This window comes from Acanthopagrus latus, chromosome 24, assembly GCF_904848185.1.
Source record: "Acanthopagrus latus isolate v.2019 chromosome 24, fAcaLat1.1, whole genome shotgun sequence".
Lineage (NCBI taxonomy): Eukaryota > Metazoa > Chordata > Actinopteri > Spariformes > Sparidae > Acanthopagrus > Acanthopagrus latus.
Genome location: NC_051062.1, coordinates 2,717,711 through 2,745,331, shown reverse-complemented (window position 1 = coordinate 2,745,331; position 27,621 = coordinate 2,717,711). Strand labels below are relative to the sequence as shown.

General features: G+C 43.3%; 1 protein-coding gene across 5 annotated transcripts in view; it reads right to left on the bottom strand.

Moving 5' to 3' along the window:
• Positions 1–27,621, bottom strand: part of adarb1a (adenosine deaminase RNA specific B1a) — a 47,512-nt gene that overhangs the window by 2,483 nt on the left and 17,408 nt on the right. For 4 of the 5 annotated variants that reach the window (XM_037091833.1, XM_037091835.1, XM_037091832.1 and 1 more), the window contains 8 exons: positions 24,293–24,348; positions 7,636–7,710; positions 4,245–5,179; positions 2,391–2,505; positions 1,423–1,591; positions 1,108–1,262; positions 828–996; positions 47–228 (listed from right to left, as the gene is read on the bottom strand). In XM_037091833.1, coding sequence (XP_036947728.1) covers positions 47–228; positions 828–996; positions 1,108–1,262; positions 1,423–1,591; positions 2,391–2,505; positions 4,245–5,179; positions 7,636–7,639 — 1,729 coding nt within the window. In that variant the 5' untranslated portion in view covers positions 7,640–7,710; positions 24,293–24,348. Of the gene's footprint in view, positions 1–46; positions 229–827; positions 997–1,107; positions 1,263–1,422; positions 1,592–2,390; positions 2,506–4,244; positions 5,180–7,635; positions 7,711–20,842; positions 21,012–24,292; positions 24,349–27,621 lie in introns of those variants that run through there. The other variant, XM_037091836.1, reaches the window with a different exon arrangement.

Below are 27,621 nucleotides of genomic sequence, written 5' to 3'. Positions count from 1 at the left end.
GATCAGTGGAAGTCAGTCAGCTGTGAAAGAGCGGCGTGTTTCTCACCGCTGAGCAGCGGCCTGTTCAAGCTGAAGGACGGTGGCAGGTCCTCGATCTCGGTAATCCTCTGGTACATGGCCCTGGAGAGGTGGTCGGCGTGGTACAGGCTGCCCAGGATGATGCTGGAGAAGTAGATGGGCTCGGTGAAGTAGCTCATCAGGCAGCCCTGGAACCCAACCACGTTCCACCTGAAGAAGGACGGAGCAGATCTGCTTCAATCAGGCATGAAAAGCGTCTCATTTGTCAACAAGTGTGATGACTCCCGGTCCTCTAAGTCCTCTTTTTTTTTTTTTTTTTTGTACAGCGGAGATGAAGAGACAAACACTCTGGTTTCCCGCTAATTCTCCTGAAAATACAAACGCGCTCCGGCTCAGAGGAGTCCCGAGCTGTTAGGGGGCCTCCTGGAGCTTCATCAAGAAGCCTAATCAAAACTCCGATAGCCTAACGACACCTGAGAGCTGCAGCTGACGGACAGAAATGGAGTGATTGCGGCGTGACACTGGGATAATTCCCCCCTCTTTACGCATGCACATAATCATCAGGACTCCTGCTGGCCGGCTCAGAAACACCCTTCAACGCGACGAGAGGGTCTGCAGGGCTCGCTTTAATATTTTGACAGCTGGAGTGTGTGCTACAGCTAGATTACAGCCATGCTGATTCATTTACTCAGACTGCATCCCAGATACTCATTGTGTGTTTCTCCTTCACTCGTGTATTTTAAAAGCATGCATGGGGTGAATGTATGGAAAACATACATACAGGTTTGTATCTAGGCAGTGAAACAGACCTGGCGATCTTGTCGCTGCAGGACATGGTGAGCAGCCTCTCCCCCTGGAGAACCCCGTCCCACGTCTGGATGGTGTTACTGGAGCGGACCGGGATGGTCCCCTCGCCGGACTCGATCTTGGTGCGGAGCTGCCCGCGGGCCTTTCTGTTCGGGTGTCGGTCTCCCTGATCTGAGACAGGAGGGAACACAAGCACAGACACTCTGAGGATCTTACAGTCAAATCTTCATCAGGCCACACTGAACATTGGGCGGCACGTCTTTGAGTCGATATCCCGCTCACCCTCCACTCCAGCCTCGTGAGGAGAGAAGATGCGGGCGTCTCCACAGGGGGAGGTGCTGATGTACAGGTGGAACTGGACGTTATCCTTCAGTCTGAAGCCTTGTCTGTTGTCACATCGGGTGAAGATGGATCTGTGGTGGTCCTCCTCGTGGTTACTGGGGTCAGAAGCGACATCATAGCGAACAGGATCAGAATTCACTGGATTCAACACATTCCGATTGTCCAGGTGTCTAACCTGATGCGTCTGACGTTAAAGGAGCTGTAGCTAACCTTGCAAACTACAGGAAAGACACAGGGTGCCTCGCCGTGACTCACCTGAGGAAATGCTCCAGCTGGCAATACAGGTACCTGATGAGCGACCGCCGCGCCACAATCTCAGCGTGGCAGTCGTTGAGGGCCAGGCCTCTGTCGCTCATGTATTCACCATTGATGCACTTTGTCCCTGTGGACACGCAGATGACCTCTGCCTCCTTCACATCAGCGCCTGAGGGACATCGATCAGTCACAGCATTAACATGACGTGAGTAAAGTCAACAACACTGATGAATGGCCTGAACACAAAAGTCTGTGTCCACTCCCTTTAATCCATCCACTGTTTGTTCCATTCACAACTAGAAATCTACCTCTGGGCTGTAGTTGCCATATCAACAAAAATATCATTTTAGTGTAGATTAATCAATGCTCAAATTCTACCCACTTGGATTAGAGGATACACATCATGTTTCATGTTCTTTCACAAATCAAAGTCAACTCACTGAGAACCAAAAGTGTATGGAGCAGAAGCTAAACCTTGACATGGGGCACACCATTATGCTTTCTGACAGAAAAACATATATACGTATATTTTTTTTTGGATACGCAGCGTTTCTTTGAAAACATAGTAGAAAAAGATGTATTTTTTGAGCACTAGTCTATTTTAAATGAGAGGACGTTGCGCTCTAACCGCCGAGGCCGAAGCTGAAGTGGAGACTGACGGAACGTGTTCACAGTTTCTTTACAGATGTGTTAGAAAAGCTGGGGTCAGAGTCATGGTTAGCTTTTCTATTTTACACAAAACACGAAGAACACAAGCTTGGCGCTGAATCGGGTCCCTGTCGAAAAACACAAAACACATCTTTAATCACTTGACTCTATGTAAATGCTGATCTGCTGTGTCCCAGCATCCACTTCCCCTTGATATTCAGCGCTGCAGCTTCAAACACTGGCTCACTAAAGAGCTTCTACAATCCTCTTGGAAAGCGGTTACAAGTCTACTGAAGAAGCTTGTGAGAGAAATAAATTACCTGTTGTCATGACGACACCTGCCAACACTTTCCGCCGAGCGTGCGGGGAGGCGAAGTTGTCCGTCAGCTCGCTGAACTTGTCAACGACCAGATGAGAGACGGCGTCTGCCAGGACCTGACGGGAGAAGAAAAGGAAGAAATATGAAAAAGGGCATAATGAAGCCGAAGCTAAATGGTGGGATGATATAAAATCAAAATGTGGGCCACTCTTACTCTCTCATTTGACCTGATGTATAAGATTTCTTAAACAGCAGAAGGCAACAAAGCCAAAGTGATGAAAAGAAGTGAAAGCTCTTCTTATCTGCACTCAAACTGCTACTGAATATTTCAATTAGGAATGCTGCGCTGGTGTGAATGACAGGCAGGGATCTTAGCAGCTTAAAACAGTCAAATCCTTTGCTTCACTGACTACTCTGTGAGTGAAGAGTGCCCTGGAAAGGCTGGTATAATGAACGGCAGTGTTTGAATAGCACTCGGAGGGTGATGGTAATTAAGATAGCAGCTTTGTTATCGCAGTGCAGGGATTACAGACAGGGATTAGTTTATGTGTAAATAGATTTCCAGCGCATTGAACTCGTCTCTCCCGAAGTCGTCTCCATCTTCAATCAGACTTTATCGGGCTGGTCATGAGCGGTGACATTCGTCGATGAGTCTTCAGTTAGATGAGATCTAATCGACAAAGTGTTGACGGTGTTCAACAAAGCGGGCCGCTGCCCCTCTTACTACAGCTTTCATGAAAAAAAAAAAAAGTGACAATTCTCAAGCTTTTCACTTGTAATGCTGATTTTGGAATGGCTCACTTTTGCTCTGCTGTTATCAGATGCTTTGGAAGGACTACATCGTGTTGCTCCTGGCTTTGTAAGCCTATATTGGCATCCCATCTATTGGTTTGGTTTATTACAGGTGCTTTTCTGATAACATACTTACTTTTTCAGAATATATCAAATGTTTTCATTTTGTTTTATAATGTAAAAAAATGTTATTCTCCACTTCATGATAACTGAACCATCTGAGGGAGAACTACATGAGCACTGAAGACTTTTAACCGAGGACACTCGGACGACCAGGGGAATCAAACCACTGACCTTCCGATAACAAGATGCTGGCACTACCCCTGAACCACAGTGGCCAACTATCTACACTGGTAATAGTGCTCTCCTACTGATGATCTGATTGGCTAATCAGCTGTTTAGCTGATAGGAAAATGATTTGTCCAGTCACATGCCAACAATCTTATCAAAGTGCCTGCCCTTTTCCAAGGGACAGTGCCAGATGGTTCTGTGTCACAAACTATCAAGCACTCAGGTTAAGCTAACCAATCAAACAACCAAAGCACCAAATACGGCTACTAGAGCCAGTTATGATGTTAAAAATAACTTCAACTGTTGATCCAAGCAGCAAATTTTGGATTTTTCGACCCAACAACCTCTTTTCATGATTCAAACTGATACCAAATGGGACACCTGGCCTGAGGGAACATAGCAAGCACTTCTGACTTTTCTGAATCTTCAAGACCTGCTGGAGTTGACAGAAAGACTTCAATGTGTGCATGGACAGAAGACGACAGAGGATATCATGAGAAAACCATGTCAAATAGGGCGCTGCAATAAAAGGCAATGCAGCTCCAGAAGAGGTCCTGGGAACTTATAAATAAAGTGATCTTGTTGTACCTGAATTCACATACATTTGACTTTATTTACTTTGCAAACTTACAATTTCTGCAACACTGGAGATGGAAACATACTTTAAGTCTAATCACTACCTCTCTGACTCCTGTGGCTCAGTAATGTGGCCTCACAGAAAAACAGATGGAACAAGAACATTTTGTAATCGACCACCTCACCGTATGCTTACCTGTGGCAGGTGAAGCTGCAGTCCTTCTCTGGGTATAGGCTGTCTTGATGGAACCTGATCCAGCTGCATGTTAAACAGAGCAGACAGAGCAGCCTGGGCAGCCCGGGCCTTGGCCAGCTTCTTGTTCCGCCCAGAACCCTGGAAGTTCTGAGCGTCTACCGTCACTGACATGACAAAGTTCTTGGCATGACTCTCCCCGCTCTCCGACACAAAGTCGTACTTGAGGCCCGGCCGTAACTCGTTGAGGATCATGACAGGATTCTTGCTGCTTGTAGGGGAGATGAAAGTGGAGGGGGCAGGAGGTAAGGGGGCCTGGACCAGGTTTGGGACAGGGGAGGGTAGCAATGGGTACTCTATTCCCAATGAACTGAAGGAACCATTACTGTTGGATCCGAGGTAAAAGGCGTCATCTACAGGAGTGGCCGTCTCGAAAGCATTAAAAAGCATGTCTGGAAAGTCCGCCTGGTCTGAGGTGAAGTCCGTGTGGACCGACAATGTCCGGCCCATGGCCATGTGGGCTTCAGATGCGTTGGGGAACTGGACGAAGGAGCGTAGGGCCTTCTCTGCTGCGTTCAGCTTAGCTTTCTTCTTGGTCGGACCCGAACCCTCGAAGAGCTGCCCGTTGACCTCCACAGTCATCACGAAGACGGGTGCGTGGACCGGCCCCGTCTGAGAGAGCAGTTTGTACTGCAGCCCTGGCTTGATCTCATTCAGCTGCATCAGGGCATTCTTGGGCAGAATGGGCCCAGGGACTTTCTTACGCTTCTTGGGCCTGTACTTGGAATGTGTATGCCCATTATTGCCCTCCTCTAAGGGACGTTTCCTCCCACCCCCAGCACTCCCATTGGGGAGTTGAGCAGCTTCAGCTGCGACCCCCTCTTTGGAGAAGAGGTTGTCCAAGTTCCGATTTTCCTTAACATCTGTGCTGCACGAACCTGCGGTGCCCAGAAAGAGTAACTTACAATGCCTTCGTTGCAGGATCTTGTAAATGTAAAATTTAGAGATTCCTTTACCTCTCTTTGCAACTGAACAAGTGATGTGTGTTCCTTAATCATACTTATGTGGTGACGTAGGGCATAAGTGTACTCTAAACACATTCATTTATAACCACAAGAATGTTAAACACAGTCAGGACCAAAATTTTGATGCAATAAATACTGTCAGCATGTAATAAATGTATTACTGAACTAACCAAAGTGAAGCATGACATTAACCTAAAAAGTCAAACATTAACTAAGACTAATTTCAAACCTCTATTCTAAATATGACAAATTGAAGGACACATTGTTAATACATCATGTAATTCTTATTTAATTTAAGTCTCTGGATGATGGTCTGTGTTTTGGGAACACATATCACCAGGCCCTGTTAACAAAGCAGATGGAACTTAATGTAAATTTCCATTTATAACATCCTCCAGCAAAAGCTCGATAGGTTACTCCTTTCGGTGCTCAGGACAGAAAACAATCCTACAAAATGCAGGCTGAGAGGGGTCGTGGGGAAAGATGGGGTGCAAACAAGGATGTCAACTTTTCCCAAAATTATTCTGAGCCTGAAGGAAAACACCAGAGACATAATATCAACTTTTAGCATGTTTTCAACATGTAAAACCTTCAACATGTAATCTCACACAAATGCGTGCCAGCTGTAGGGATGGTTCAGATTACCGGTTCCAATTTGAATCTGGTTCCAATTTGGTAAAATACCATGATTAAGTGCTGTGGTCAACAAATCCCTTATAGAATCTTTCATTCACAGTCAATCATATTTACACCATTTGTCCTTTGTCACTGTGGTAAGCTCAGATGCATGGCATAATTTCGCCACTTCCAAATTGATCGACAACCTGACAAGATGATGGCAAGATCTGGATCATTTGGACTTATTAGCATCCAAATACTTCCAAGCTAACATTACTGTTATAGCAATAATAATAATAATAATTTAGCAACCCACGTCCCAGGTCAGGACAGGGTTAATGATTGTGGGTGCAGTGACATAATATGTGCTGAAAGCTCCACACCTTTCAAACTCAGTTTTAATATATGTGGTTCAGGTATACTCAGTGAATTTAAAAAAAAAAAGGATTTAAGAACAAACTAATGGGCTAAAAAGATTCGATAAGGGATTCGGAAGTGGATTCTCTTTAGATGAGCTGTAGTAGAACCCTACCCCACTAGCTCTATGCATTCAGAAATGAATTGTGTATCATTTTCTCCACAACAGAAGTGTACAGTGCCTGGAAAGAGGTGAGTGCGGCGCTCGGTCCCAGCAAGTTGACAACTGTAGGCAAAGTAAGTAACAAGCATGCGAGAGGGGGATGGAAATCCAACATGGAAAAACACAATAGCAGATAATGCCCTGAGCAACAGGAGAGGGGCAGTGATTATAGCTCTGTGGGGGCAGAGGGAACATATTGTTATTGTCACTCCAGTGAAACAGCCAGCGCTGCAGCTCAGCAAGCAGAAACAGAAACTCCCCTCGTTAGATTAGGGGAGACGTGAATACATCAGGCTTGTCAAAGTGCAAAGTCAGCTGTCCAGTGGTCTAAATGTTACCTGGTATCTTAACATTCCTTTGACTTACTGCTCACATTTTAGCAAAAAGCCCTTGAACAACCTTGACCACTTCCATCACTAGCCTCGCGACCGACACTGAATACACTGTCGGGCGTAATCCACATGCTGTCCCCACTGGTTTCTCTTTGGCTTACCCAGAACGGGGACAGGATTACTGCTGTCTGAACACAAATAAAAAGTGTTTAAAGAGGCCACATCAGTTAGTGTCGGGGCGAGGCATCATCGGGCCGGATCACGATGCAAAATTGGCTATCTGGTTCTCGTCTTCAAGCACACTGACTCCTTTCAGTCGACCCTGATGAACGGCCTCGATCGTATCATGGCGTCAGACAAAAGCAAAGCTTTGTGTTAACGTAATTTACTTTGCCTTTCATAGTAACTTCACTTAGAAACTGATAAATCAATCGTTTCCTATTGAGGCTTATCATTGTTAAGATGGTTTAAGGGCTGAAACAGGCCAACATTCCAAATCTGGCGGGGCTTCGTGGAGCTTTTTTTGCTGGGAGCAAGAGGACAAGCTCAGGATCTGCCATCAAATGGACTAAAATCTCACAGTAGATACACCCTGACCCTGGGCTTAAGCTCTGATCCTGCCTCCTGAGCTGGCAAAAACTAATTGAATAGCACATTTCAAGGACAGCCTGAGAGGTGCACCAGCCATCACAACCCAGAGATAACCATGGGTACAGCATCATTCTCAGGGACTGAAACTGTTAATAATAAATAAATATTTATCTGGAACTGGCAAGTTTTTTATAAAAAGCAACAGATATGGATATCTTGTTTAGACTTGAAATGGAAAGTGGACTCACTCATGCTTTCTACTTCGTCCCCGTCGATGGCGAGCTGCCTCTGTTGGTTTCGAAGTAGCCAAGCTCCCACTCGACCTGGAGGAAACGCACAAAGTTGACAAAGCAAATGGTTATTATTATTATTATTATAATAATCAGCTGCTGGTCGAGTCAAAAGCATGACTGCGATCTGCTTTACTGGCACTTTGATTAATTTTGTTTGGTTTGTATGCTGGTTTTCTTTCTTTCTTTTTTTTTTTTTGCATTTCCTAATCCATTTGCTGGATGGATTACCATTCATGGGGCTCAGATAATGAATCATTATGACTTGTAGTGCCTATCAGCTCAACTTTCCATAGAATGCATATCTAAAACTTGAAAACTAAAAATATCACGTATTAATATACTGCAATCTTAAAGCATCAGTTTAAAAAAAAAAAAAAAAAAAGTGGAATACTAAATCACTGAGGAACTGAAGTTCATCTTGTTTTGATTGTGTAATCGAAATTTAAAACAGTAGCATAGCTTTGCTTATTCTGATGAACACATGGGATGCGGAGGTCAACGTTTCTGATTTCCTTCAATGTTCGTTGCTTATTAGCAAACATCAGCATGCTTATGTATTTAACCAAAATGGTGAGCACTGCTGAGCGACAGTGTTTTAGCTTTGTCATTATGAGCTGGTTAGCATGCTGACATTAGCATTTAGCTTGAAGCTCACCTGTATCTATAGCGTCTTGTTACAGGAATGCTTTGTAGAGATTCCTTTTTACCCTTAGCAAAAAGTTGTTCATTCAAGTGTACTACAAGTATACTTATTCTAATATTAAAACTGAGGCAGTATACATGATGCGTACTTTTTATATACTATATTTTATAGACTTAAGAAAAGTATATTTAAGTATGCTTGGCTTATACTGAAAAGTATAAAGAATAGTCTAGGATTAAGTACATTAATACTTAGGCTTACACTTATGCTTTAATACTAAAGCTTATACTTGTTCTTTAGTATACTGTAACGCCCCTTGTGGACTGTGGCGCAAAGACTCTTGGGTATTCTGTTGTTACTGGTGTAATTATGGTTTGTGAATGTGTTTGTGAATAAGATGATGTGTAAGAGATGGTTGCGGGTTAATTCACATCCTTGTTCTGTGGTTAACTTGTGTCGAGTTAACAAAGATGATAAAAATGTTGGCACCGTGAGTGAAGGGGTGTTTACCGGGAGAGACTTCCCATCTGTTAAAATGTTAATATGCGTGGTAATAAATAGTAACTCTCTGGCCAGAACTTGCCAAATTACAAATATTAATACTTGATATATCTTCATGTGAATACAGATTAAGGTCAAGTCATTGACTTGTGGATATATTTAAGTTAAAAGAGTGAAAATGTTTTTCACTACACACGTTTGCATTGAGGTATTATTCCTGTTATAAACTTACATGTTAATAAACTAAAATGTGGACTAGAAGTATATACTTAATACACTTGCAGTATATAGATAAGTGTACTTGTTGTATACTTAAAAGTGTACTTCTGTAAACTTAAGATGACCTTCCAAACTATACTTAAAGTATACTTTTATAAACTTAAAATGTTCCAATTTAGTCCGAAGAAGTATTAAATTAGTATACTTTCTAGTACGCTACAAGTACATGGTCCATAGTATACTTGCTATACTTATACTCAAGCATACTTAATAAAATGAACTTCAAGTATACTACTTTTTGCTAAGGGTATAGCGATAAAATAATGAAAAATGTCAGACAAATGCGCTGAGAGACGTTTGTTCAGCTGCTCCCCACAAACAGTAAGTGGCAGCAGGTGAGACAGAGATCCTGATGAAAACATTAACATTCAACAGACAGCACCCATAAAGCCTGAGCAGCCTCTTGAGACTGACACATTTGACTAACCTTCATATTCAAACAGCTCTATATTCATTTCATATTACACGCTGAACCTTTCAAAACAAAACTTCCTCAAGCATTTCCACTTTTATTTGATTCCACATAGTTTAGGAAATGAGAGATGAAAACACGAGGCATCATCACAGTCAAGCTGATGGGCCAAATCTGAAGATGGAAAAGATATCATAAACCTGATCGCAGTTCAACCGAATTTTAGTGAGATCTCAAAACAGATGATGAATGAATCATCTCTAAATATTAGGAAATGTGTGAATTATTCATAGATCACCACACCCAACCCAAGAGATCCCATATAGCTAACAGCCAATCTCTCTCCATAAAATCATTAGACTAACACTATTCCTACTTTTGGTTAGATCAAGCAGACATGAAATAAACCGAGAGAGGATGTTTTAATTTTCTTCATAAAGAGGCCAAAGAAAGTTCCTTGCCAAAGTTGAAAAACCTGAGCTGATGTGTCTCGTTCGTTTTTCAGCAAAGTGACGCGACACTGTCTTTTGAACTTGACCGGACAGAAGTTTAACGTCTAAAAAGTTGAGAATCTGCGCTTTACTTAGAGGCAACAACCAGCAGGAACCAGATTTAATGAAAAGACTTCCTTGCTTGATATTTGGCTTCATTAGATCCATTTAAATGGCACAAAAAAATAGAACAATCCCATTCATTATTCAATTATAGTCAAAGGAGTGGATTTCTCCCCTCAACACCGCCTCTGCTCAAATGTCACAACTCGTCACCCGGCTTATCCCCCCCCCTTCAGCCGGCCCCCTCCACCTCCACCTCCACCTCCACCCTGCCCTAAGCTACTCCTGTCAGACAGATGTACTCGTCTCTGGGGCTGATAAGAGACACCGAGCTGCCATTATTTCCTGCTGTACAATCAGGAAGCTGTCACTCAGTGAGCCATCCCTGGACGTGAATAAACAAACCAAGGCCGCGAGAAATGACTTGATAATTATCCTTTATTCACGTAGATGGCGGTGGGCAGGTTTCACTCCTCCGCTCGGCTGCGGTGCTCTTGGATGGCGTGATAGTGAATAACATAGTATATAACAGAGGAGTTCAGCAGCTTCACGAGAAGTAAGAGTGAAGATGAATCCACTTTTTGGTTTTTAAAAAATCAAACTCTCTCGACTCGGGGAGTTTATTCCTCCAGAAGCTCCAGGCTCCGCCCACGGCTGTTCCCTCCTAAAATTAAATTTAAATGAGCGAGTCGTAGACAAATCCACCAACCTTAAAGTTGGCACGAGGTCTCAGTTTCACCCGATCTGCCACCACCAAACTGACTCAACGTATTAGTTTGTCAACTTTTTCTAGAGTTTCCTGGTGAGGAAACTTTGCACTATTTCTGTCTGCAATGTGTTGGCAGAGTTAAGCCCAATTCATGAACTTCTGCGATGTTACGCCGTGTTTTGTCTCCGCAGGAAATCCATTCATAGAAGTTGTTGGTTCGCAGTGTTTGCCACACTCCGCTACAAGTGTGAGGACCTCAATTAGAGCCTATGAAATGGCTAATCAGCTTTCCTCTGGAAGAAGAACAGAGTGAAACTCCAGGCCAATGGGATTGACAGGAAAGCCTCCACACTTGGTCTGTATAATCACTCCTCTGTTGGCAGATATGGCCTCCTGCCCCCGCCGCCACTCGGCTGTGTGGCTCCGAACATTAAAAATGACAATGTTATCGGGCTTCTCGGGCGCTATTGTGCGGAGGGAGAACAGGGCTTAGGTTGCCTTTCCTCGAGATAATGCACGACGAAAATTAACTCAGAGGAAGTAAAATGTCAACAAATGTAGTTATCAGGAAAGCCTGCGACAGAAACAGAAACTTTTGAGGCTTTGAAAATTGTATTATGCGCGTTCAAAAAAAAACCTTGTTTACCTCATTATTTACTGTCTGAATCACATTTAGGTTGACTTGTTGCCGTTTGCTACGGGATCAGATTTATCTGTTGCTTCTATGCACTGGCTCATACGCACATACATGTAGAACATTATTGGCTGAGCAGTAACACAAAGCGCCATCAACAAATTGGAAAGAAAATGAGATTGTGGAGGATAAACAGGCGGCGGGAGCGGAAAGTGGCATGTACATTAAAGGGATCCGTGGCCTGCCGTCCATGTCGCGTGGAGAATACGTTTATCAGACAAGCAGGACAAAATAAATAAAAATCCATTTACGCACGCCGGCACAGTCCCGCCTCAGATCACGCATCACGGCACGCTAACCGCAGCAGCCTTCACGACTTAACGCATTCACACACCGAGAGGAGAAGCCAGACGCCGTGTACATTTAAACACGGTACGGAGCAGGCGTATAGAAATCAACCGTGAGAGAGAATAAAGTGGAATCATTCACCCCGAAGAAAAAAAACGAACAACGCGGAGACTCGGATGTGGCGAATATCCATCTGTTTTCTATCTCTTTTTCCAACTATGCAGTTCAGGGTCAGGGGGAACTGGAGCCTATCACAGGTAACACTGAGCGAGACTTGAATAAGAACACCGTTTACAGATCAACCTCTAAAGATACTTAAAGGTACCACATTAAGCATTGATCATTTTCTTACTTTTATTTTGGGCGTCAACTAGAAAATGTTCACGCTTTAACATTCATTGCTGCAGCACCTCTAATCATCCTTTGTCTCAAAGCCCTGTTTAGCTGTGCTCTGATTGGCCAGGATGGAGGAGATAATGACAAAACTGTTGGGTTATTTTGTGAGCTGTTCCTTTAAGGATGCATTTACAAATCAAGAACCAGATCCTTTATTTTATGTGGATTTTTATGGTGTACTGAAATGAATGTAAACCAATGGTGGCCTCACAAGGAAAACCGATCTGAAAACTGATGTGAGCCTCTAGAAAATGACTCATTGTTAACAGGCTAAAACACAATCAATAGGTCATTTTAACAGAGCGGTGGCTCTACCTTCTGACATGGCATCAGAAACTCAAATCAGATTAGAAATTTAAGGCTAGGTGACTAGCAGCTGAGTCGACAGTGAAGAATGGAATCCTGAGCCTTTTCCTGGCGCTTGAGGCGACTTACAATCACAGCCCGGGAGGGAAAACAATCGCAAACAGCTGTCAGCGAACTCTTTTAGCGGCCTAACGCAGATGGATCGATCCCGAGGCGACGCAGACAGCGAGGAGGGGAAAGCGACGGCCTCGAACATGTGACGCGGACAGAAAAGAGAGAGAGAGAAAGAAAAAAAAAAAAAAAAAAAAAAACTTTCTCGAACACTGCCGGCAGCACTGCGCTTTTCCCACACACAAATTCCATTTTCTCCCCATGAAATGACATTTGGAGACGCGCCGAAATTGGACCCTGACGGACCGGGGTGTGACATATTGATAGGCCCTGGGAGAGGTGATGAGATGGTGGATGAGAGGGGACAGAGAGGAGAAGCCTGAGAACATTGGAGGGAAGTGTGTGGCTGGATCAGAGAGTCACGTCAGGTGAGAGCAGACGTCTGTTTCCACATTTCTAGATAGGACCCGCATTCTGTAATTTCCCTAAATCAAATAATAGAATCTGCAGTTTAGTATCATAACAGAGTGTAAATGTAATTTAACTTTGACGGAAACGTGACATTTTGACTGTGAACAAGGCTATCACAGAATGAAGACATTTCGGGGAAGTTTGCTCACTTCATCGAGATAATTGCGTGACCTTTTCAGCCCGGGAGGTGCAAATAGAAAGCTTATTAACCCGCGCCTCTTTAGAAGTTTCCATTTTTTTTAATTCACTCCACTTTTTTTTTTTCTAATTTTTTTTTCGCGGGCTCCTGGAGCGGCATGGAAATGTGACATTTGCAGCAGATTACAAGAGGAATCATAACAGAATCTGCCTAATGTAACCTGTAAAAACCGTTATTTTCAATCACACAAGGGAGTAAATAAGACGACAGCGGGAGACGCGCTGGAACACACAGCCGGGAATTAGGTTCAGCCTCTGTGGGAACACGCATCGACAGCACTGGTGGAAGAACTTTATGTCATTCACTCTCCAGAAAGGCATTTTGGGGCTGCTGACCATTAAAGGGACAGTTTACCCCAAAATCAGAAACACGTTCTTTCCAGAGGTCATGACCCAGTTCCTCAAGATAATCCACAGATCACTGTGCGAAAAGGAAGTGGGCAAATACTCATGGAGGAGAGGCTTGCTATCTATATAAGATAGCTAACACTGCAGCTCAGCTGAGGAGGATGCCATGGATACATTTTGTGCCATCACAAGCACGAGCGGCCCCCTACATGAAACTGTCTGTGGATCAGCTTTAATAACAGGCTCATGATTTCTATTAAGAGACATTACTGTTGACTTTAAGCAGATGTATTTCTTTGGTGCTTTGAGCGCCATCTAGTTTGGTTATATTACCAATACCACCAAAACTTGAACGTTGAACAGGGCCTAGATAGCATACAGCATAGCATAGCATGGCTAGGCACAATAATTTTTATGTAATGCACATGTGTTCCATGTGTTTGTTCACTGTTTGGGTGTTATTGTGATCTCAGGTCACATCACACACATACACTACTTCAGCCTGCACCATATAATTAATGATCATCCTGGATAATTATTAATCTTAATCAATATAATTTTAATTTCCCCAAACATATGGAAGTTATAAAATAATTCGAAAATGTCAATGACAGTTGTCAGGATGTGAACCAATGCTCTGTTGATCTCTAAATCGAGACTCAGCGGTTTAGTGCTGAAATACACATTGAAATTGAATTAATGGTGACCTTGAATTGTAGATTTGGAGCACTGTGACACTGACCCAAATGAGCCAGTTCAGACAGGAGAGCGACAGACAGAGGAACACTGGCGGGACCCGGTGGAGCTGTGTGTGTGAGGGACAGTGTCTCTGTATATTAGCTCCACAGTATTAAAACTGCCCTCTAATTGAGCTGTGTTGCTCCAGCAGAAAATAAATTCCTCGCCGCCTCCCAAGGACACTGGCGGGACTCAGCCCATCTTTCGAACATTTTCCCGGGCCTCTGTGAAATCTTTATGACGGCTTTAATTTGCTGTGTGGCCCTGGCAGGGGGCTGGAGGGGCCGGGGCGAATGCTGTATCAATTCCACACGCTAATGTGACTCACTTAACCAACAGGACTTCCACACAGCCCCTCTCCTCCTCCTCCTGCTCAGAGACATTCATGCTGCTGACAGCAAACTATTCCAACCACCGTAGTGCCCTCTCCACTGGCGGCCAAGGAGAAGTGCCAGCCTTCCTGAAGGTACAGTAATTAAGTGGATTATCTGCTTCCATGCTGCAGAGCAGACACACAGAGAGGAAGCTTTGGTAGTGAATCGTAAATGGAGCCTTTATTATGTTATCTATGAAACATAGCCGATATTTGGCAGCTTAAGATCATCTGAGGTCACATGGAATCAGCTGGAAACGAGCTCCAAACTACTTAAAATATATTATGAATGTATTATAGACATTGGACTGATAAGGAGTTATGATTATTGTTTGTTGTGAGTGCTTACAATTGTAATTATACAGTGCTGTAGTTGCACTGCAGTCCATTACAAATCTACACTTTCACTTCATATAATGATCCCGCAGCTGTGAGTGCTCACACACTGCAGTGAGACATTCTCCCATCAGCCTCAGCAGTCGCTGCTATCTTAGTGCAACTTCGCCAGCTCCTTCTCCCTCCACCCCACTGTTCCCCGTGGCACCTACTCTCAGTTTTCATTTAACGCTAACACAGGTAGCCCGGGCCTCCTGGGCCTGAAAATTGCTGCTGACTACATGCTCCTGGATGTTCTGCTCGCGATGACCAACCTGGGCATGCTGACGAACTAGCGGAGCAGGAATGTTTTACCACGAGACTACATCTCATTGCAGTGGGAATTTTAATACGCTGCTTTACTAAACGGAAAATATAAGAGTTTGCGTTCAACTGAGAAGTCTGGGAGCTATAAGGTAAGTTTCTCTGGTAGTCCAGCAAGTTACATTTACAGAATGAACACTTAAATTATATGAAGGTCCTAAAATAAGTGTAAGTTGTAAGTTAGTCATTTGCCGACTTCCTTCCTCACTCTCTGACTCTCCTAAGTTACAGCGACAGGCAACTAATTCACATTAAACTGTTTTATAGACTTTAACCAAAGTGCTTCTGATTCAGAAACCTAACCTCAGACGGAATGGAAACCCCGAATTCTGATGTGACAGTTTTAGCCACCCTATGCCCCACATCCACCCCCACATCCACCCCAACCACTTTCTGCCGACGTCAGCTCACTTAAAAAGCGCAGGGTGTCATTCAGTTAAGGAAATGTGGTGCAGGCAGGACAGGTAGTAAAGATGAGAATCAGGAAAACTTTCAAATCGGTGTCCATGTACACAAATTGTCAGTTACACTTCATTTTAATTTCAGAAACTGATTCTATGATGGAAATTCACGACCTGTCAGCCATCCCATCCAAGTTCATTTCCCAGAATATTGGAGCGCTCCTTTAAAAGGAGCGTCCCTAAACAACAACACTGTAGCAATGTGAAACGCAGCTCTCCATAGTCAGTAACCAACATTACCAAAGCTCTTATGTGTACGTATACAATCTCAACTCATTCTGCCCCTATAGCTGTTGAAATTCCCTCTGCACATGAACATCAGTGACACATTTAAAAGGTTGAACTCTGATGGCCTCCATGCCGGTGTGACAGCTGTCTATCGACAGCCCTTTGACCAGGCGATCTGAGGTGACAGGCTTTGACTTTACTCCAGCTGAGTCCTTTTTCATGACTATTTTTTTATTCCTCGTAAGGTCCCAAAAGGTCATCGCGAGAGATTCCAGGTTACCCCTCGCTCTCGCTGACCCCCCTCCACCCCATTTTCTCCGCATCACTGGTCTCGCCGCGCAGAACAGATGGCTATCGCTGTTCTCCTCGCCCCGGCCGAGGCCGGGCCGGGTCCTCCGCTATCTACCGGAGAGGGAAAGCGGGGGGCAGGGCGGGAAGCTCAGGGCTGATGTTGAATTTCACACCCCACGGCCTCGGGATTAGCGAGACCTGGAGCTGAAGGACACAGGTGGAGGCGGAGGGTGGATGGTTGGCGCTGTCTGCTGATGCCTAACAAACAGGGCATGTCTCTGCACACTGCAAACTTACTGCAAATGCTCTCAGCTGTGATTAACTGTGACAGGTAGCGCATTAATGAACATGCCATTTATAATGTAGTCCAGTCGCTTTCCTCTTCAAGTTCCTTAAAAGACAGACACATGGTCATGATGATGCGTAGTGCTTTGTCATTCCTGATTTATGGACCAAAGATGCTGATGTCACCTGATCCAAAGATGCGCCACAGATCGAAATTTAAAGACTCTGGCGCAGTGCTTCCTTGCGACTTGAAGCGTTTCGAAGGCAGATTTCGCTGCAGGTTTTCACACAAATCCTCTGAATCCAGACAGAACTGATTTCTCTGCTCGGCATACTGATTTTTTTTTTTTTTTTTTTAAAAACCCACAGCTTTTACTATCTCTGCCATACTGCTTGGAGAGTCCCGTGCTACAGTTGTTTGTCTTTGAGGAGAAGATGTTAGAAGAGTGATTAGACACAGAGAAACTCACTTCTAATAAAGATGCAAGATTATTTTTGATATTTAAGCTTTTAATCAGAAAACGCCTGAAGAGCTTAAACTGACATTTAGAGTGTAATATGTCTAAACAGGCTCCGAGAGAAAATGACTCAAATCTTGTAATTTGTAAGAATATAGCAAAAAATCCAAGGTTAGCTCCAAAAATCTAGCGGGCAGCACATCACCGGAGTGACGACTCTATACTGTACACTTTGCTAGCTATCTTGTGTATTCAAATCCACGCACAAACCAGATTTCTGTTCACCAATGTTCTAACCAATGTTCAGCAGTCTGTGTCAGTGTGTTCTGGGGGAGTGGCTCTGGAGGGACGCCTAAAGGGAGAGGACGTAGAGTTTTGTCTTTTGGACTGTTTTTTTGCTGGTTTCTGTGATTTTACCGACCAAGAGCTTCAAGCCGAGAATCTTAAGGTTTAAAGTTTTACCAGTTATGTGAGGAAACTTCACGCAATTGCTGTTCACTTCTTTTTCAGTTTCACTGTTGTTTCAATGAATTGACTTCTGTTGATGCAGAACATTTGACACCTGGCAGGAGAATTTTACGTGGGCAAACACGTGTCATCTTTATTAGCCTCAGATCAGAGGTCCTGGCATGGCCCATCTGATGTGAGCTGATAACACGAGTGTATTTTAAATACAGATCTGTCCTATAATGTGCCTTAAATCAAAAGTCAATATTAGTAAAGCAGTGACAGTGGGTCCAGTGGTTGGAGGAAGGTGTGTATGTGTGTGTATGTGTGTGTTGGAGCCCCCAGTGGCGCTCACAACCCTGAGACTTTGGGTTTCAGAGGAGAGTCGGGGTTATCAGCAGAGCTTCAGGCCAAACCCCGGCTGCAGGCGGGAGGGCGGGAGGGAGGGAGGGAGGGAGGAGGGTAAGGGGAGGTAGTGGGGCTGTATCAACTCCTCCACATCACAGAGCGGCGGCTGTTTTGCCAGACAGAGATCTGCGGCGGCGGTTTTGGGCCGACAGACACATCCCTTAGCGGCGGCGCGCCGTACACGCCTCGCGGAGCACATCGGCTTATACCTCGTCTGAAATTCACTTTTGCTCCCAGTAGATTAAACTCACACTTCAGTTCATCTCACAACACCCCGCTTAGCAGGGACACGGAAATGATGGGCTCCTTACTCGCCCTGCATGCAAAGTATGTACAACAGCTCCCTTTTCTTACACATTAATACTGTTTACCGCACTCTCCATGAATAACTGTTGGGCCAAATTGAATATTCCCGAGCGGGGTAAAAAGGATGAAACATTGCAGTGCACCTGCTGCTCCGGCTTCTCACGGCGATAGCTTAAAATATGAATAAACGAGCGGATTAAGCGCACTTGAGTTTTGCGGCGAGTGAAAATATTAGCAGACGTCTGCAATCACGAAGAGAAGCCAGCGGAGCAGGGTGGAACAGAAATGACTTGAGCCGGAGAGCTGGCGCGTGCCTCGGGACAGAGCTTATGAGCAAACACAGGCTCGGGCAGGGAGGCCACGACGACGGCTCGGCGCTGCACGTCTGACATTTACTACGTCAGGATGGAAATGCTCCTGCAACGTGCATCAAAGCCATGCTCTTATGAGGGTGAAGCGTTTGACTGATGCCTGCCACAGTGTGATGATGTGAATGCTGCGAGGCGTTTGGGTGATGCTGCGTTTTTCCGACCGTCTTCAAATGCAAACGCTGAGTAGTATGATATTTACCAATGTTTAAAACTACAGGTGACACAGATCCACATGGAGCTGACAGCCAGTCATGGATCCCTCTGAACCCTGAACACCAGGTGGATATGATCTGCTCACACTGACTGAGAATATACATCCTGTTGAACTTGATTTGACGGCGTTGATCCTTGATTCTTTGAAAACGCTGAAGTTTTAATATCCTGCACTTGCGGATGCAGTGATGATAAAGTTACTCGGTGGGCACAACTTTCATCACAGCTCAGAAACAGATTTGGACCGGAGGACGGGGGCTGTGACCGAATGTTGCACTTCTGCGGCTCATGACTTTCTAGCAGTGTTGATACCAGGAAGTGAGGGCGGCTCTAAAGAATCTCATCTCATCTTTTCCCCAAAGAGGGAGAGGAAGGAGCACGAGTTTGACTAACTCACTTATAATGACAACATCAACCTTTACTTTGCTTTATTTATTGCTTTATTAAGATGAATTAATACTTATGGCCACACTGGCAGTTAATTATAAAGCTGCTGGATCTGAAGTGAGAACTCTGCCTTTTTAATGTTAATAAATCCCTTAGTATGCACTTAAATCAATAAATAAAAAAGTGCTATACTTGAGCATTTCTGTTTTCTACTCCATCATACTTCAGAGGAAAACACTGCACTTTTACCTTTCTACATTATTTGACTACTTTAGTTACCACTTTTCTAACCTCACAGATTCAGACTGATACAAAATATAATCAACAAATATGAAATTGCTACATCAATATGACTGATATGAATGAAAACTCACAGCAAGAGCTGATCCATCACCCAGAGAACTGGTCAGCATGCTGTTCACACCTGTCAGGTGGATGGATTGTGTTGAAAAAGGAGAGGCGCTCACTAAATCTGACAGAAATAATAATCTTACACGCATAAAAACAGTCTTGAATCTTTTACTTCAACTAGATGGTTTGTGTCCCATTGTTGGTCTTGTCCCTTTTTTTTTTATTTTTAAATTTAATTAAAATAAATAAGAGTGTATTCAGTCAACCTTTAGTATGAAAGAACATCTTAGCTCAAAGAAACTAATAATAAAAAAGTTTTTGTATGACATATTGTAACATGGACCGCTGTTATCATGTTTCATCATATTTTCACCTTTACTGAGACAATACACTTAAATCCCTTCTTTTTTTGTTTCAGTGTCAGATGCTATTCTTTGAATAATCAAGACATGATATGGTATAAAAAAATATTGATTATCTATTAACATTGTAGTACATTTTATATCATATAGTTCAAAAAGCATAAAAAACATTTAAAGTCCAGTCGACTGAGTTTTGAGGTAGAAAGGCAGAAATTCAGCACCTAAATCCAGCATCAATTTCCTCTGAAACATCCATTAAAGTTGATGTCTATGGAACGACAATGAAAAAAGGTAACAATTTATATATTTATATATAAATAGTTAGTTAAACTTTAATTAGCAGTTATTTCATTGTTCTAAACCTTTTTTTTAAGCTACTCTGATGGTTTAAAATCAGAAATTGCAACTTCACAATAGGACATTGCTTAATAAATAGTTTATATAACTATTAACTCAAGTTCCCTTAACTACATGTATTAATGATGATTATTATAAAGTGTTACCGAAAAAGAACAATACCGCAGAAAAGCATGGAAGCACACAGTATTCAGAGGAATGAGAGATTACAGCAATTAAAAGTGAAATATCAGATACCTCAGTATTACTTCAGTTTTCTCTCCAGCACATTAAAGTAGAGCAAACAGAGTCATCACTACATGGACAACACAAGCGGCTCTGAAACCGACCGATCACTTTCAAAAAAGGAGCCCTCAGGGATTCATCTGACCTTCTGCGACGACAATCAAACAGAACCAACACAATCGCCCGCCGACGGCAGCACAGTTCTGAAGTCGCTCTCGTCTCCTGACACTCAAACAGACAGACAGACAGCCTGACAGGCAGACAGAGCAGCAGGTACAGTGCGGAGGAATACCTTTGCGCTCGCAGCGTTTCTTCCTCCTCCTCTTGAACCTGCGGCGGATCAGGCAGTAGTAAGCTGCCGTGGTGGGAGAACTGTCAGCCAGTAGAGCCATAGCTCAGCCTCAGAGGCGCTCGCTGATCTGTCCCTTCAGCTGCCCTGCGGGTTCTGATGTGTTCCTGATGCTCGGTACAGACACAGAGTGCGCCGATACAACTTTTGACAAGGAGGAGGGGGAGGGGGGGGCAGCCAGTCTACCATGAAGCAGGCACAGAGCTGTTGGCACATTGACTCGCTGTGGTAAATGGCTGTCAGATAAATGGGCTGGTGATGTCTCCTGGTCTCCTGCTCCTCCCTCCTCTGTCTCTCTGGCTCCTCTCTCTCTCTCTCTCTCTCTCTCTCTCTCTCTCTCTCTCTCTCCACCCATTCTCAAATCCACGCTCTGGGCTAGGATGAACTTGGCAAGCGCTCTTGAAAAATAATTGTCCTTTTTGAATATGCATCTGACAATGCATGAGACTAGTGTTTAGAGTGGCTGCCAAAGTGCTAAACACTGGGAGGGACAGCGTGAGCACTGAAGGAAGCACTGTTCAGCGATCGAAGCTGGGACTCCTCTTCAATACAGTCTGATGTGTTTCGACACAATACGTTCAATCAAATGTGTGTGATTGCTTAATGATCACAGAGGCTGCTTGAATTAAAAATGCATTCAATTGGGAATGTCAGTGTGTGCATACACAAAGGGCTCTGGGAAAAAAAGGAATGCAAAAGACATTAGATTGGCTAAAAAAACAAAACAAAAGTATGAGACTATGGTAAATAATACCTAAATTCAGGATTCATGGATTCAGATTTTTCATTCGGGTGCAACTAAATACCAAAACCTAATTTTTTTCATCAGTACCAATGCATTTCTCACTGAGAGATTCACAGAAATGTGGAAATATGCCACCTCACAATGTTAAAGACAGTGAGAAAAATGATTTGATCTGTCCCTTCATCAGAATCTGCCCCAAAAGTTAATGAGGTATATTCTGCATCCAAGTTAATCAACCAGCCAACTAACATATCAGCTAATCAACCAACCAACCAACCAACCAACCAACCAACCAACCAACCAACATAGCTAGAATAATTTAGCTTGCATCGGCCAAACAAATACAGACAATGGGACACTGCTGGTACGGACTTGGTAACATCAAAAGTGAAGAAATTAAGTTAAGTTGCGACCTCTAGTGGTTGTAAAAATTATCATAGCAGTAAAGGAGGAAGTCAGCTGACACAGTATAAGGAGTGAAAGGGTCTCGATAGGGAGGAGGATGGGGTGGACAGATAGGTCAGACACAGGAGTTTCCAAGAAAAAAAAAAACAGAACCCCACAAGAAGTTCTTTTAAATGATGTGATGCAGTTAGTGTACATTAGGTATATAATGTAACTCAAAATATGTATGAAAATGGAAAAAAAGTAAAGCACTCATAGCCCGAACAATGACCTATTCCTAAATCTGTCAATGTGTTGCACTGGTAGCTTGTTTTTCTGCCCCCAAGTGGACAAACTTAATTCATGCGGCATCAAAACTGCTGTTTTTCAGTGTAAATGCCTGTTACTACATCGCAACAGTAAAGTCTGCACCGTCTGCAGATTTGAGGCAATTATACCAATTCATCTAGGTAACAACATGTTGATGAAGGTTCTCAGTCATCCAGGTCATGGCAAAATAGCTGTATTGTAAGTTTGCTGTCAGTGCTCTATTTCCAGTATGTTTAAGCTCATTATATAGAAGGACTCAATTTATTAAATGAGCTGTAAAGGGATGATGTCATTTATGTAATCAGTTGTTGTAGACATGTTTAAAAGTCAAGTGGGAAGTGATGCTGCAACAGTCTGAAAGTCAACACTGCCCCCTTGTGGGCCCCCCTTGCACAGTGACACTAACACCGCAGCTGAGCAGACACTCGCAGCGCCTTCCCTTCATTAGCCAAGTATTATGATGATGATGATTATTAGTGGAGAAATTAAGATTAAACTTTAATGATCCCCTTGGGGAGACAGACAGAGGCACAGGTGGAACTAATGATATTAATAACGGCTGTGTTCTCCTTCAGGTGTTCCAGTTCAGGACCCCTGGTGCCGTGCCGAACAGAGACATCATTTATGTTATTAGTCACACCTGTGCCTTCTCCCTCCACGACAGGAGGGCAAGATCTGCACTGAGAGACACAGGCTGGCTCCTAAAAGTACAACCGACAGGCTCAAATATATAGACGCTAACTGGCAGGAGACATACAAGACCATGCAAGATACGTATATCTGCTCAGTTGGACCTGCACAGTCTAACATCCACTATACAGCACACTGGCACACCGCAGCAGTTAATACTGTCATATCAATAAACATGTCCAGCAAATATATCCATACATTAAAACTGAACCAGTAGCATCATGACAGATATGACGTGACCCTTTCTACTGTATTTCAGAGTATTAAAGTTGTTTAGGGGCCAGATTTTTTTTTTTTTAAACAACCAGATAAAATCTGTCATACAGGGTCTGTCAATCAAAACAGAACAAAAGCCTCAAGGTGTGTGGGATCATGGGAGTTGTAGTCCCCACTGTTTAACAGCCATAATGAGAAAAAAATGTGCCAGGGATGGGAGGGTCACTTTAAAACTGTATATGTACTGGCACTAATTACCTGTTACCATCAGTAACGCAAACCAAGAACCACAGTATTGAAGCAATTTAACTTGATTACTTTCAGTTACTTTTAGACGATCTTAATAGCAAACTAATAAAGTAAGGACAAAACAGATATCACTAAGATGATATTTGTTTAATCTTGATACACAAGTGTGTCATCTATGAGATTTTGATTCTTTATTTTAAAATTGGAATCTGTCAGTAATGTGGTATGCATTAGTATGTATTCCACTACTCCAAAACCCTGCAAAGTACACACACTCAAGTACAATTTTGAGGTACGTGTACTTGACTATTTCCATTTTCTGATACTCTATACTTCCACTCCACTACATTATGGAGGTAAATGCTGCGCTTTTTACTCCACGACATTTATTTTTGTTTTATTATTGCTTCATCAAATGCACTTATTTCAATTGAAATCAGACTGAAAAACAACACTGATTCCAATAATCAGGAAAAAGCTGAATATCATAGGCGATGATCGGTCGACCCACACACACAAACAGTTTATTGATATCTGTAAATACATCTATAATTTACTTCTATTTGTGCTTTTGATACTTTTGTACATTTAATATCAGATACTATACAACAAAATGTATGATCCAGTGTTTTTGTTTGACTCTGGACTTAAAGCTAGGACATCACAACCTGTTTTGACCTTTACTGTTTATGTGGCTACTACTAATTTGCTTTAGCTCCTCTTCAGCATTCCATATAAATGCAGACAGACAGTAGAACAGACACACAGAGCCAACCAACCTGGTTTATGTCTTCTTCAGAGGCTGGCAGGGCTTCACTACTGCTACTGCTGCGCTCTGAAATAAAGGAAACAGTCATGTTACTTTAGGATTAAATAGCATTTCACATGTTCAGTGTTAATGATAAAGGATTATTCAAGGCAAAATAGAAAGAGGTTGCAATGTGCATCAGCGCCCGAGTTTTGCCGTACAAGCTGAGGTGACAGTGAGCGTCCTGCAGGGGGAGCTGCTGTGCTTTACATCTCCACACTGAAGGAGCAGGTTGGAGCATCTATCATCATCTCCCTCATCCTACACTGCTCCCTCTCCTCCCACTCCTCCATGCGCATCTTGACATTCATCACGGCTGAAGGAGCTTGTTAGCGGAAAAGGAGCACATTCAAATGACTCGACGCAGAGGAAAAAGAAGAAGAAGAAGAAGCGGCGAGGGCCGATGAGACGGAGACAGGCGCAGAGATCGCGCTCAAAGATTACAATTAGCTGATACCCCGAGGAGGCTCACAGAGCTCTTGGAAACCTTCAGGGTGTCACCACATTTTATTCAATTAGTTCAGTTTAATCACGCGGAAGAAAAGACTTTTTGATGTTTAATTTAATTTCGAAATACTGTCTTTCAGCTCAGACTGATCACTGACGTGAACCAATCAAACAGGAGAGGAAACCTCACAGGGAATCTCCCAGATCAAGTCCTCAGGGTGCCTGTTTCACAGCTCTCCAAAACCCAACACTGACTTGTTCGGCTTGTTGTACCAAAGACTGACTGAGATTCTAGCCACAACATCAGCCTCACAAAGATCTGACTGTGTAGAAGTCTTCAGTATGGCCTCAGGGATGGTGCCACTGCTCGTTTGCATTGAGAAAAAAAAAAAAAGTGATCATCTACTTTTAGAGGCAGGAGGCCTCAGGAGAGCCTCAGCACTCACTCAGCTGGACTACATCTCCCAGCTTAGCTGGAGCGCAAGTCACTTAAGATGATAGAATAAGGATCGCAATCTAAAGTGTGTGTGGGTCAGTGCGCCTCATAGAGCAAGAGGAGACAGGATGAATGAACTTTCCCATCCGTCCCTCTGTCCTCACACACTCGCACAACCTATTCATTTCTCTCTCTGGTTTGCACAATCTCTCGTCTTTCCCATCGGTCCATCTGTCTCTTGGATTCTGCTCGTTGGAGCTATTTGTCTGTTGTTTTTAACAAGTCATGTGTTTTGTTTGATTATTCCAGATGTTTGCTTTATTTAGCATTTCCTTTTGCTAGTTACTTGTTTAATCTACTTATTTCCTCTTTAGGCATGTTCAGTTTTGTCCAGTTAATATTTTCTTTAGTTTTTTTTGCTGTTGTTGTTCAGGAATTTGGGGGAACACTGCGGGCATTTGAGGTTATACAGGTTATGTGTAGGACCATGATGCACCTGGGTGAGCCTAGGTTATTTTTTTAAATACTAGCTATTAAATACAGTTCACGACTCTCGTTACTGGGAGGTTATAGCAACCTTTTTTGTGTCTTCTTACAGTTAATCTAAATAAGCTTTTTTAATGATGAAACCCAGCCGCCTCGACGTTTCCGCCTCGGTTACGGCAGAGACCGAAGATGAAAACGGTGCACATCGCCGCTTAGTTTGGAATGCTGCGCTCCAACTGAAGCAGCACACCCAATCACCATCTGTGTCCTCTCCTCCCGACGCTAACAGAGCCGTGACTTCGACAGCACTTTTAATCAGGGTGACTCAAAATCAAAGGCGGCGATCACAGGCACGGCTGTGATTAAGACGAGCTGCAGGTCTGAATCAAAGGAGGCGCTGGAGAGGGAGCGGATACGTGTTCGGACGGGAACATGACAAACAGCAGCGGGAGCCAAGGTCGCGCAGCGTGAGCACGGGCGTCACTGCGGACTCACTTCACTGTCCATTACGCAACAGCAACACAATTACATCCACTTCATCTGCTCCCCCCCCCCTTTTCCTCATTCACTCAGTTCTTCCTTTTACAGCCTCTGGTCCTTTTAATTAAGTCAATTCAGCTCCATTTTCACGATATGCGCCAGCATTTTGCTTCAACAACGTACAACGATCCTTAAACAGAGGGATTAGCGACAGCTGATCGGACCACAGCTCCACCGCGAGAAGATGGAGTGGAGCCAAAAAATGCACCCACAGGCAAGTATTTGAACTGGACATGTCACACACACACACACACACACAAAATATTTCAGGCAAGTTATACTACAAAAAATGAGGGATGTGATGTCTATCATTTACAGCGTTATCCCATTAAAATACTTTTTTTGGATAGTAAAGGGTATTCAAAACTCAGTCAACCAGCAAGACTGAATTATTTGGTTGATTTCATTTCTTGCCATTGAAGCTGTTCCTGAGTGAAGCACATCAGAACAGAGCGCAGCTGCTGCAGCGCAATGATCAAGACAGATGTGGAGGGATCAGACATCACCTGTGAGATGAATTAATTTGCTAAAGCCAATCTACAAACAGCATCTCCTGTAAGAGAACATCTCTCTGCAAACTCTGCAGACTCTTGTTTTCAGCACCAGGAGCTGTCCACAGCAGAACCGACAGGATCGACTACACCAGACACAGCTCACATCTGTCTGCAGCTAACAAGAGCAGATAGTGTGATGCAACATCACATATTCAAGTGGCAAAACAAATGAACATTTTACTGATGTGACTTGCCAGAAATCAACAACATTTCCTCAGTGCGTTGATTTAAAAAATAAAAATAAAAAAAAAATAATCTGACTCACATCAGCGCTTCTTCAATATGCATTTGCAATTACGCCGTAGTTTTATTTATAAGTCATATCTGGAGAAAGAGCTCTCCACCAGGAAGCCTCACATTAACTTCATATTAACTAGCTCTGGAATATATCAATGTTCAATGTAAAGGGTCGCATTTAGTGCTTAAATAACTAATGTGATGTGTGACTGAATACAGAAGACATAATAACAGACGCGATCACATCGACTGAATGGACGAAAGACTTTACATTGGACTTACATTGTCCGATGGAAAATGTCCAAGTAAAGTTAGTTATTAATGTTCAAGGCTCATCATTAATAATCATCCTGAGTGGATAACCAAGACACACTTATTTAATTTGTACTTAATGTTCATTTCAAAATGTAATATTGCGCTAAATGTCAAATGAACAGCAGATTAGAGAAAAATGCTTAAAGAGACAGTTCAACCAAAAATAACATGTTCAGTCATTATCTCCTCCCCCTCCTCCAGAGAAGATTTTGGGTAATTTTTCATGGGCGCAACCCACGTACTCAGCTCTGCTGCTCACCCCACAGATGCATGTTCCTTCCAAAT